This window comes from Orycteropus afer, unplaced genomic scaffold, assembly GCF_000298275.1.
Source record: "Orycteropus afer afer isolate SDZICR_OR568_19922 unplaced genomic scaffold, OryAfe1.0 scaffold00039, whole genome shotgun sequence".
NCBI lineage: Eukaryota > Metazoa > Chordata > Mammalia > Tubulidentata > Orycteropodidae > Orycteropus > Orycteropus afer.
Window position 1 is genome coordinate 6,074,405 of NW_006921626.1, and position 13,081 is coordinate 6,087,485.

The 13,081-nt window shown below is 37.3% G+C and overlaps 1 protein-coding gene across 1 annotated transcript; it reads right to left on the reverse strand.

The window, feature by feature from the left end:
• Positions 1 to 8,823: 8,823 nt before the first annotated feature.
• Positions 8,824 to 9,799, reverse strand: LOC103193723 (G2/mitotic-specific cyclin-B1-like). The gene is given in 3 exon segments (XM_042780422.1): positions 8,824 to 9,108; positions 9,256 to 9,583; positions 9,585 to 9,799. Coding segments are annotated over 3 exon segments (828 nt in total).
• Positions 9,800 to 13,081: the final 3,282 nt, after the last annotated feature.

Here is a 13,081-nt window from a genome sequence, read left to right on the forward strand (position 1 = left end):
TGTTTCAGAATTTATAACAGTGGAAACATTTCCATATGTATCTGAGACTTGCTTTTTTTACTCTTTGTTATGTTTGTGAGATTTCTCTATGTTGAAGTCTATAGTCCTCCTTCATTCCTTTTCACTGTTCTCAAGTAGTCCATTGCATAATATATTACAACTTATATAGTCATTCCTCTGTTTATGGACATTTAAGTTATTTTCATATTTATGGCTACTATGAACAATTCTTATGCTTGTGCTCAAGTGCACCAGTTTCCTGAAAGTATGTGCCTAAAAGGGGAGTATCTGGATCTGAGAAGACGCTTATCTTCCAATATTCCAAGTATTGCTAAATTATTTGCCTAAGTGTTTCTTCCAGTTTACATGCCACCAGTAGCATATGAGAGGACCCACTAGTCTACATTTTAACAAATCCTTGGTATAACTAGACATTTTAGTTTATACCATTCAAGACATATAAAAATTATATTGTAATTTCAATATGTATTTTTCTCACTATCAATGTGTTTGAGCAATTTATTTTTTCCTATCATTATTCTACATTCTGTTTCTCTGTTCATGAAATGCCTATTTGTAACTTTTCCATTTGGATATTTTTATTTTTTCTTACTAATTTCTAGGAACTCTTTTGTCAATTATATGTGCTACAAAAACAGGGTTTTTTTTTTTTAGCTGCTTTCTTAATATTATTGCTAGTGTTAAAATTTTTGTTAAAAATTGTTACATTTAATCATTAGATTTCTCAAACCTTTCATTTCTGTTTTATAATTTTTTTTTTGCCTAGGAACTCTGATAGCGTAGTGCCTAAGGCACTTGACTGCTAACCAGAAGGCTGGAGGTTCAAACCCACCAGCCACTTCTCAGAAAGAAGGTTGGGCAATCTATTTCCGTAGTAATACCACCTTGGAAACCCAAGAAGGGTCTCTACAAGTCAGATCCAACTCAATGGCACATAACAACAACAACAACAACAATTTTTTGTCTTACTTGAGACTGTATACCTACTCTGAATTTATAAATATATTATACAAAATTTATTTCTAAGTATTTCAGTTTTTGCTTCTCACACTTAAATCTTAGGCCTCCTGAAACTTATTTTTATGTATGTGTGAGGTTGGTATTCAATTTTATTATTTTAATATGAATAATCAATTTCCCCAGCACTTTGATCTATTTCTCCCCAAGTTAGCAGGCTCTGTTTTATACCAAGTTTTCATAAGTATCTGTTTCCCAGCTCTTTGATCTATTCCAGTGGTCTATTTTTCTGTCTCCATGCTTCTGGTACATGGTCTTAAATTAGCATAGCTTCAAAATGTCACGTTGGACTTGTTTCTTCACCCTGTTCTTCTGAAAGTGTTTTGGCTATTCTTGGTCATTTGCTCTTCAGTGTGAATTATATAGATGTATAATTTTAATGGAATTTTATAAATGTTTATTGCTAGAGTATACCAATTCAACTTTTTCAATAGTGAACTAAAATCCAGAATCCTTGTGAAATTTCATTAATTCTAAGATTTATCTTCACATTATCTGAGGGATGTGTGTGTAGAACAATAACATTATCTGTAAATAGTGAAAGTTTTGCTCTATATGCATCTTTATCTTGTTTTTGATTTTAAAGCGATGCTTCTAGTGTTTCACCATTAGGTATGTTGTTTGCTGAATGATTTTGGTGGCTATGTTTTATGAGGCTAAGGAACTTTCCTTCTCTTCTAATTTTTTCAAAAGTTTGTTTTCATTAATATTAAATTTTATTGCATCCCTTTACTTCATCTAATATGATAATCACATGATTTCAACATTAGAGAAAATGTGCATTCCTTGAACTAATCCAATATGACTATGATATTTTAATATTGTTTACTAATATGTTTTGCCAAAGATATGTGCATCTATGTCTATGAATTAGATTAGATGGTAATTTCCCATTTTTTTGTACAATCATTGTTTAGTTTTGGAGTTATAAAGAGAGTTCTGGACTTATCCTGTTTTTCCGTTGTCTGCAATAATTTTTGTAATATTAAAATCATCTTTGGTATTTAGTAAAACTGGCAGGAAAAATCATTAAATCTTTGTATTTTATTTAGGAAAATATATTTGATATCAATTCACCCAATTGCTTTAAAGGTTATAGAATCCTATTCAAGATTTCTGTATCTTCCTAAGAAATTTTGGTAATTTATATTTTAGAGGACTTTGTTCAATAAGGGAAAGATATAGACTGAAGATACATCTATTTTGTAGCTCCTGTAACCAGAGCCAACAATGACTGAATAAATGTGTTGAAATAAAATGAATGAACCAGAGACACAAAAGGATCAGTCCTTTGAGACCATTTTCCAAGACACGCTGACTCATGGGTTTCTCAAGGGCCATGGCAATTAATCCTAAACAGGACACGGAGAATTCTGAGACCTGCCTTGGTCAGTGACTCTTTGCAAATCCTTAACTCGGCATTTAAGATTTTAATCTGAAATTGAGGCCCTTAACTCTGATGACTTACTCACTTCATGTCATCAGTACAGAGACTTAAAATAGAATTGCATTTTGGAAAAAATAACTAAATGCATGTCAATTAATATGTGAACCCAGTATCCTATCATTCCATCTTGGTGCTGGCTAGTTCACATTTAAGATAATTTACATACTTTGTTAATGTTTTATAAAATATAGCCAGTCCCTTGATGGCCATCTTTACTTCTCTTACTGAGCATTGTTTCCAAAGATTATCATGTACTTCAAGCCAGACAGATTGTGCAAGGTCATACCAGGTGTAAGGGTAAACTTGCTGGTGACTCACATGGTTGAGGGCATGTTCTATGTAGTCTTTAGTTTACTGAACAGCTGTGCTAGAGTAGGAAGAGTTTGGAATTCATAGTCAGGAGTCCTGGATGTAGCTCCATCTTGGCCATTTCCTAGTGAAGGAACTACGGATAACTCACGTAAGTGCTGTGAGCCTTCTCATCCATAAAATAGGGATCAAATCATCTTCCTCGAGGTATATTTTATATAAAAGAGATGATTTTTATACAAATGTATTAAAAATTGTAAAGAAATATGTAATTTTTTTTTCTAATAATAATCCAATAAAGTGGATGGAAAACAGTGTGGTAAGGTGGGAAAAGACTAAATCTAATAAAAGAAAAATATGGGTTCAAATGCTAGGGTTCCTTCTTTTTTATAAATGCCACCTGGTAAGGTATCCTTTCTGATCCTCAGTTTTCCTACATAAAAAAATGGAATTGTTTTCTTTTCTTTCTTTTTTTTTTAATGAAAAATATATTCTTTGAGAAATAAATGTGATAACATACATAAAGTACTGGCATAGAGTAGGAACTTAATAAGTGTTCCTTTCCCCTCCACCTTCATTAATTTAGTCAAAGAAAAATGAACTTATTTTAATTTTTTTACTTATTCTAAACCACTGATTTCAAACTGATCTTCATTTGAAAACTCTCAGCCTCATAGGAGGAAAAAAAGACCTATGTTTGTGGAGTTCTAAGAAGGTATAAAGGAGAAAAGTTTACCTTTTTTGGATCAATGCTTGAACTCTACATGTTGACTCTTCTTTCTGTTACTGAATCAGATCTCTTAGCAACTTGGGTAAGTTTATCTTGCCCAAGATTAGACACACTCAGGGGTCCGAAATCTGAGCAGTCGATTCTGCAGCTGGGCTTGGAGATAGCCCAGCTGAGAGTGATGCTAAGAATTGTGACAGGTCCTGTGTCTCACCAAGCCCTCCCTTTCATTATCTGTGCAGTTTCAGTAGAGGCCACGTACTGGGGGAGGTATTCAGGAAGCCATTATGGAAACCGGATCCATAAACTAAACCCAAAATACCCTCCACTGTGGTTTGGAAAGTTCACTTAATGGGGCTACTAGATACAGATTAACTCTTTCAACTTCCCTCTTGCTTTTAGCCACCCACATAGAAGAAGGAAAAATACTATATATTGGAAGCGTGGTGCCACAGTGTAAAAATGAAGACAAGAATTGAGTCTTTAAGCAATTCAAGCAACTCAAGTGAGTAATTTGGAGATGATGGTTGACGGGAGAAATCTGATCACTTTATGCCATTTTAATTAAATTTATTTTAGAGAAAACTTTGGGCTTCAAGTTTATTAGCAAAAGTCTAGTTACCTACATCAACTTAAGGACCATCAACTTAAGGACAGGAATCAAGTCTCAACATTTGGGTGGTGCTGACATATAAAGCAGTTACTCAATAGAATTTTCTTGAATGTTATTATTCTCTCTGAATTCAATTTCCAACATATACAATTTGGTACGTGTTTCCGACCTAACTTCACAGTCTCTTCTCTATTCTACCACCTTTCACTAATCTATATCTATAGCATTCTTCTTAGACCTTGCCCAATCTCACTTTTGAAAGCTGTCTCAGACTGACTACACTCTTCTATGAATCCTTCCCCAAATCTGACATTCCTTTAGCTTCTCTAGAGTTAGATGACTGGTGGATTGCTTTACACATGTTCTCCAGTACCTCATTTGTAATACTTACTCCTTTATGGTAAAAGAGGAAGAAATATCTGGGACTGTGCTGGGTATTTAACCATTTACCTAATAAATACACATTAAAAATGGAATGAAGAGGAAGAAGAGCAAAGAAAGTAAGAAAACTAGAGTAGGGAGCATTCTATATCTAATAGGTCCTGCCTGTGGATGCAAAGTCATGGCCAGATTAGAGAATAAAATGATTTCCCTTGGATAATTCTCCTTTAATAGGACACTAACAAAAATGGGAGAAACAGAAGACTATGGAAGCCAGAGAAAGAAACTAGTGTTGTTTATCTGTTCTTTCACTCCAGCTCTTAGTTTAAAATAGTAATTTCATTGGAACTTGAGAGCTGGTGTTGGTCAATGGGTGGGTATGGTCTGCAAAGGAGTAGGAGGTTGTGGTCTGGGTATTTCTTTACTTCTTATTGAAGATAATGGTGTGGTCACTTTGGCAGGTTAAACCAGGACTTTGTGATTCTTCTTTTGCTCTAGAAGGTGATTCTTTATATTTGGCAAGCTATTACATATTCTTGTAAAGAAGTTCCACTTTATCATCTTCCTGTTACACATCTGGGCATATAGGCAGTCACCAAGTAAGAATGTTGGGGATTAAAACTTAGTGTAATGTTGCCAGAAATCCTGGTCAGTTCAGAAGCCACATGAGGGTGATTTGGTGATGTTGTCTGTCATGAGGATGATTGCCAAGGTATGAGCTAGTGGCATCAGAAGTCCTCTAACCTTAGGGAGAAGGATAGAATCAACAAAATCCAAAAGCTGATTCTTATGAGCTAGAAGTTATGCTTACCTTCACTCTCCACTCTCCAACAATTTTTTTTTTTTTTTTTAATTCTGACACCAGTCATCCTCCCCATGGCATTCTCTCCAGGGTTCAATAATGCTTTGCAATAGTCACATAGAAATTATAGACCATACTCATGATAATGGGTAGAGTTTATTAGAGAAGTAACAGACTACAACTGAGGATCATGGTAAACTTGGAGGTAATAGGATATGATTCAGCATACAGTTCTTTAATCAGGATAGCTTCCAACCAAGACATCTCTCAGCTTCTTTTTGTCTGTGCCCACTAGCAAGCTTCACTCTCAGCCTCTGCTGCAGGGTCCAACTCAGGCTTGGCCTCTGCCCTGCTGGGGACAGTATTTTAGCTTCTTTAGCTTCAATAAATACCCAGAGGCATCCCACTTGTCAGCAAGCCTTGTGCCTGAAGGTGCTCATCTCTCTTGCTTCATGGGTCAGGAAACCAGTCACAGACATCTCATGCAGATCTCCTTGTTCCTGCCATCTCACACTGCTGTCAATTATGCCACAGCTATGCCATCTCATGGGAGTTCTGGTCGCATAGTGACTAAGGCACTTGACTGCTAACCAGAAGGCTGGAGGTTCAAACCCACTAGCCACTCCTTGGAAGGAAGATGGGGCAATCTACTTCTGTAGTGATACTGCCTCAGAAACCCAAGGAGGGGTCGCTATGAGTCGGGTACGACTCAACAGCACATAACGACAACATGCCATCTCATACTGTCATTGGTTTTCTTCAGTGTTAACAGCTCTGTCTTCTGGGTCTAGGAGGTTCTCAACACAGAGATCTCAGGTCCAAAGGATGCATTCCATTCCCTGCTATTCTTGGTGATAGTGAGATCTCCCTCAATATCTGTGGAATTAGCCCTTTTATAAGCTTCTCTCTCCCACAAAATGAAGCTCTGGAGACATAGTGGTTGAAGAATCCTACTGCTAACAAAAAGGTTGGCAGTTTGAGCCCACCACCTGTTCTGAGGGAGAAAGATGAATCAATTTGCTTCTGTAAAGATTTATAATCTTGAAAATCCTATGGGCTATGGGGCAGTTCTACTCTGTCCTAAAGGATCACTATGAGTCAAAATTGACTTGATGGCAGTGGGTATGGTTTGGTTTCCCAACAAGACTACAAACTGATCAATTCCTTCAGTAAGCCACAGCCACCTTATTTGCATAGTAAACTGTTTAATCTCTGTAAGAGTTTTATGCATCTTATTTGGATACTAAACTATGCAACCCTCAAGGTTTGTGGCCTCACAAATCATCTTGGTAGAACTACAAACCCAGGACCAGAAAGGCCATACATAAAGAAAATAGAGTTGCACTGCACAGGGTTAATTTATTTAGAGAATCATGGTTGACTGGCTAGGAGCAAGCTCCTCTTCACTACTCTGGATTCTTCTTAAAACTCATCACTCCATGGAATAGATGATCTTCCCATGCATTTATTCATCCATTGAACAATTATTTATAGTTGAATACTTACTGTGTGTCAGAAAGTCTTCTAGGTATTGAGAATACAGTGATGAGTAACAGACAAGACCTTTGTCCCCAAGGAGCTTATATTCTAGTGGGGAAAGATAGGCAATAAGAAAGTAAATAAATGGACAGGATAATTTCAGAGAATGGTACATTTATTAAAGATGGTATGATACATAGGTCATTATTCAACCCAACATCTATGACTGTTTTTGTTCCCTTTGCTAAGCTTCCAAACAGACTCTCCAAGGTTCTCAAATAAGTGCGTTTTTGACAACGTTATGGAAATCTTATGTTTTTCTTTTCCTGCCATCCCAGGAAATCATTGTTATTTCTAGTTTACATTTATTAAAGTACTGGGTTAAAGCATTTTACAATGCATCATCTTATTTAACCATGACAACAGTCAATATTAATTTAGTATTGTGAGTATAACTATTTTGCAGATGAGAAATCTGATGCAGAGAATGGTTTAGCAACTTGTCTAAGGTCACATAGCAAGTAAGTGATGGATCCAGGATATGAACACAGGTGCTCTGATTCCAGAGCTCCCAGAAAACCTTTATCCTAAATTGTCATCATTTTCCCCATGGGAGAGTTAGTCCTTCCAATAAATGTGGACATGAAATAGATGCTCTCTATCTTCACAGAGGATTAAAGAAGAAGTTGTATTACAGTCAAGGGACATGAGCTACACATACAAAGAATGTCCAGCCACAGATTCAAACACTTCCTGTGGAAGGTTAAGAATTTATTTTCTAGATATGTGGAAAAGCCCATTCACTATAATAAAGTTTTATTGGAACACACCTATACCCATTCACCCATATATATTATCTATAGCTATTTTTCCATTACAAGGAGAGACTTGAGTAGTTGTAGCACACCCCTATAACCTGCAAAACCATATTTGCTATCTGGCCCTTTACAGACTATATTTGCTGACATCTAACCTAGAATTAGGGTGAATATTTCCTGGGTTGACTTGAGTAAGGTACTCTCTAGGTCAAGGGATGGTCTAATTGAACATTTAATGTTCCCTTTAACTCTAGGAATAAAGATGTGTGCTTCTGTAGTCTAAACAAGTCCATTCCTAATAAGCAGGCCCTTCCTACACAACTCTTCCAGCTGTCTCCAAGCTCTGATTTTAGCTACCCGATATGCTTTTACATTACCCACATTGCATTTCAATTTGTGTGTCTGACAGAGGTTTCCCAAATTACACTGCATACTCCCAGTAAGGCAGCCTAATTGTGGTGGGTGTTGGGGAGGATAAATTCACCCACCAGGGAATTTGGATACTTGATTGACGCAAACTCTGCTTTAGTTACCATTCGGATCAGGCATGATTTTTTTCTGTCACATCATAACAATGATTAATATTATTGCTATGATTTCTATTATTACTAACAAAGATATATCCTGTTTAATTTTACTTTTGATAAAATGAAACCTTCTTGTTAGGAGCTTCAAGTATTAATTGATAAAGAATTCTTATGGATCAAAACAGAGAATCAGAACAGAGGTTTCTATGAATTTCCTTGGAAAAATACAAATTATATCACCATGTAAAATAATCAGTATATAAAACCTCCCTGGTCCAATCTTTTCAGCAAAGTAGTCATACACATACCCTGGAAAAAAGTGTGTATCAACTGTAAAACATTTTCTACCCTTAAGAAGTTCATGAGCATTTTTCCATTTTTGTTCAGTGTAAACTGGCATTTTCATTTACTTTAACAGTTATTGTTCTTGGCTGCTGATGAAAGGTTAGTGGTTTGAATACACCCAGAGTCATTTCAGAAGAAAAGTCTGGCTCTAATTCCAAAAAATCAGCCTCAGTATCATTTCCTCAAAATGCCAACCTAAACAAGATCCTCCTAAGTATTCTCTGCTATGGCATTCTATTTTTGCTTGAGAGTACTTATCATATTCTTAAAAACTTTTTATTGTTATTTGGGTGAAACTTTACACACTTATCACAATTTGTAATTATATTTTGTGTATTCATGTCGCTGCCTTCCTTGGTACTTTCCTTCCCATTGATTGATTATAAGCCCCCAAAAGAGCAAGGACAATGTCCCTTTCTTCATCATTCAATGCTAAATGTTTCAGGATACAGAATAGGCACACAGTAAACCATTTCTGTCTGATCTGCTGCTTAGTATAAGTCTGATCAGTCACAAAGGCAAAGTAACCAACTTCTGGAGGGTGTATTTCTTCATATTTACTTGCAATAAACATAGCAGTGACATCAACTAGCTGCAACATCTTTTTGGGCACACAATTATTCTGCAAGAACTGATGAATGATGGAAACAGTCATGTACATGGTTTCCTGCAGCAACCTGAATTTCATCTGAACCTGCACTAGCCAATTGATTAGGATAGCTCTAATGTTTCCAGTGACTTCCTGACACACTAGGTATTTTGGCCTCACTGCTTGCTTCTCTTCAAGTTGTCTCAGATAAGCATAGATATCTTCCACATATTCACTACAAAGGTTTGGATCAGCTGCATCTTCTGCATCTACATCACTCACTGCTGCAAGAATTACATCAGAAAAAGCCTGACATAGATATTCTTCTGCAGGGGCACATCCAGATGTTTCCACTGGGCTTGGAGAGGGAGTATCCACCAACATAGGTTCAGAGAAAAGCTTTTCTTTCTTAACAGGCTTAAGTTTTAGCTTTGGCTTTGGCTCTGGCTCAGACTCAGGCTCTTGCAAAGGTGGCTTTTCCAGAGGTTTTGGCATTTTTTTGGCAAGAACCAGCAGCTGAAGTTTTTACTTCATTTTTCAGAGGCGTTTTGGCCTGTGTCTGATCACTGACTTTGTTACCAATATCTCCACAAGCTGTTCTTGGCCTCAGCCTGGGCTTGGAGGCTGCAGCAATAGCCATAAGCACTTGCTTGGCACCTGCCATACTGATCTTTGCCTTATTATCAGCATTAATTTTCATGTTCTTGGTGACTTTCAGTGCCATGGCTACCTCTTCACCAGGAAGCAATTCAGAGGGAAAAAGTGACAGGAAAGTGGGGAGAGAGGAAAGAAAAGCCAGGGGGAAAATGACAGAGCAAGCAGGAGGAAGGGATCCAGGTAAGGGGAGGCACCCAGGCCCCACCCCCAACTGGCAAGAAAGTGGCAGGGATCCAGGTAAGGGGAGAGTGTAGAGGTGTTGAACAGCTAAGGGAGACAAACTTGTCTGTCAGTTTGTCATACTGTGTTAGTATGTTGCTGTGAGGCTTGAGGCTGTGCCATCAGTGTTTCAAATACCAGTGAGGTTGCACATGGTGCCCCAGGTTTCAGTGTGGCTTACAGACTGAGACAGACTAGGAAGAAGGAAGAGGCCATTCACTTCTCAAGGACTTAGCCAGGAAAAACCTTATGAATAGCAGAGAAACACTATTGATACATTATTGCACAAATTTATGAATAGCTCAGAAACATTGTCTGATACAGTGAAGGAGGAAGAGCCACTTAGGTCAGATGGCTCACAAAATACAACTTGGAAATAGTTGTATTATCAGAGTAGAACCAATCTTATTGATATGGATAAAGTAAAGCTATTGAGACCTCCATTTGTTGAAGTGACACAACTCAAATTGAGGAGAAACAACTGCAAACATTCATTAATAATTGGTATGAATTAAGGAAAATTGGAAGTTGTCAAAAATGAAATGAAATGCATAAAGGTTGATATCCTAGGCACTAGTGAACTGAAATGGACTGGTTTTGGCCATTTTGAATCAGACAACCATATGATCTACTATGCCAGGAATGACTATTTGAAGAGAAATGGTCTGGCATTCATTATCACAAAGGATGTTTAAAGATCTGCCCTGAAGTACAATGCTGTCAGTGATAGGATAATATCAATTTGCATACAAGGAAGACCAGTTAATACAACTACTATTCGAATTTAAGCACCAACCATAAAAGCCAAAGATGAGGAAATTGGAGATTTTTATCAATTTCTGCAGTCTGAAATTGACCGAATGTGCAAGCAAGATGTGTTAATTATCACTGGTGACTGGAATGTAAAAGTTGGAAACAAAGAGGAATCACTGGTAGTTGGAAAATTTGGCCTTGGTGACAGAAAAAACGCTGGAAACAGCATGATAGAGTTTTCCAAGACCAACGACTTATTCATTACAAATACCTTTTTTCAACAACACAAACAGCGACTATACACATGGACTTCACCAGATGGAATACACAGGAATCACATTGACTACATCCGTGGCAAGAGGCAATGGAAAACCTCAATATCTTCATCCAAAACAAGGCCAGGAGCTGATTGTGGACCAGACCATCAACTGCTCATATGCAAGTTCAACTGAAGTTGAAGATAATTAAAACAAGTCCACAAGAGGCAAAATATGATCTTGAATATAACCCTTCTGAATTTAGATTTCATCTAAAGAATAGATTTGATGCATTGAACACCAATGACCAAAAACCAGGAGAATTGTGGGTTGACATCAAGAACATCATCCATGAATAAAGCAAGAGGTCATTAAAAATATGAGAAAAGAAGAAAGGACCAAAATGGATGACAGAAGAGACTCTGAAACTTGCCCTTGAATGGAGAGTAGCTAAAGCAAATGGAAGAAATGACAAGACAAAAGAGCTGAACAGAGGATTTCAAAGAGCAGCTTGAGCAGACAAAACGAATTACTATAATGAAATGTGCAAAGACCTGGAGTTTGAAAACCAAAAGGGAATAACACACTCAGCATTTCTCAAGCTGAAAGAATTGAAGAAAAAATTTAAGCCTCGAGTTGCAATTTTGAGAGATTTTATGGGCAAAATATTGAATGATGCAGGAAACATCAAAAGAGGATGGAAGGAATACACAGAGTCACTGTACCAAAAAGAACTGGTAGATCTCCATCCATTTCATGAGGTGGCATATGATCAAGAACCAATGGTATTGAAGGAAGAAGTTGAAGCTTTACTGAAGGAATTGGTGAAGAACAAGGCTCTGGGAATTGGTGGAATACCCATTGAGATGTTTCAACAAACGGATGGCCTACTGGAGGCACTCACTCAGTTATGCCAAGAGATTTGGAAGACAGCTACCTGGCCAACTGACTAGAAGAGATCCATATTTGTACCCATTCCAAAGAAATGTGATCCCTCCAAATGTGAAAATTATGGAACAATATCATTAATATTGCACACACGTAAAATCTTACCAAAGGTAATTAAAAACAAGTTGCAGCAGTATATTGACAGAGAACTTCCAGAGATTCAAGCTGGATTCAGAGGAGGATGTGGTGGAAAGGGATATTATTGCTGATGTCAGATGGCTCAAAGCAAAGAATACCAGAAAGAAATTTGTGTTTTGTTGACTATGCAAACCATTTGATTGTATGTGTCATAACAAATTGTGGGTAACATTGAGAAAGAATAGGAATTCCAGAACACTTAATTGTACTCATAAGGAACCTGTACATAGACCAGGAGGGTATCATTTGAACAGGACAAGGGGATACTACATGGTTTAAAATCAAGAAGTGAGTGTGTCAGGGTTGTACCCTTTCACCATACTTATTCAATCTATATGCTGAGCAAATAATCCGAGAAGCTGGACTAAATGAAGAAGAGCATGGCATCAAGATTGGAGGAAGAATCATTAACAACCTGCAATATGCTGATGACACTTTATTTACTGAAAGTGAGGATTACTTCAAGCACTTACTGATGAAGATTGAAGACTACAGTCTGCAGTATGTATTACACCTCAATATAAAGGAAACAAAAATCCTCACAACTGGACCAATACGCAGCAGCATGATAAATGGAGAAAAGATTGAAGTTGTCAAACACTTCACATTGCTCAGTTCTACAATCGACACCAATGGAAACAGCAGTCAGGACATCAGCAGAAGATGTTTAGTTAGCACTGGGCAAGTTGGCTGCAAAAGACCTCTTTCAAGTGCTGAAGAACAAAAATGTCTCCTTGAGTAGTAAGATGTGACTGTCAAAAGCCATGATATTTTCAATCACCTCATATGCATGTGAGAGCTGGACAATAAATAAGGAAGACCAAAGAAGAATTGATGCTTTTGAGTTTTGGTGCTGACAAAGAATGCTGAAAGTACCATGGACTACTAAAAAAAACTAAAAAATTTGTCCTGGAAGAAGTGCAGCCAGAATGCTCCTTGGAAGAGAGAATGACCAGACTTCATCTCACCTACTTTGGTCAGGTTATCAGAAGGGATCATTCCCTGGAGAAACATGTCTTGCTTGGTAGGGTGGA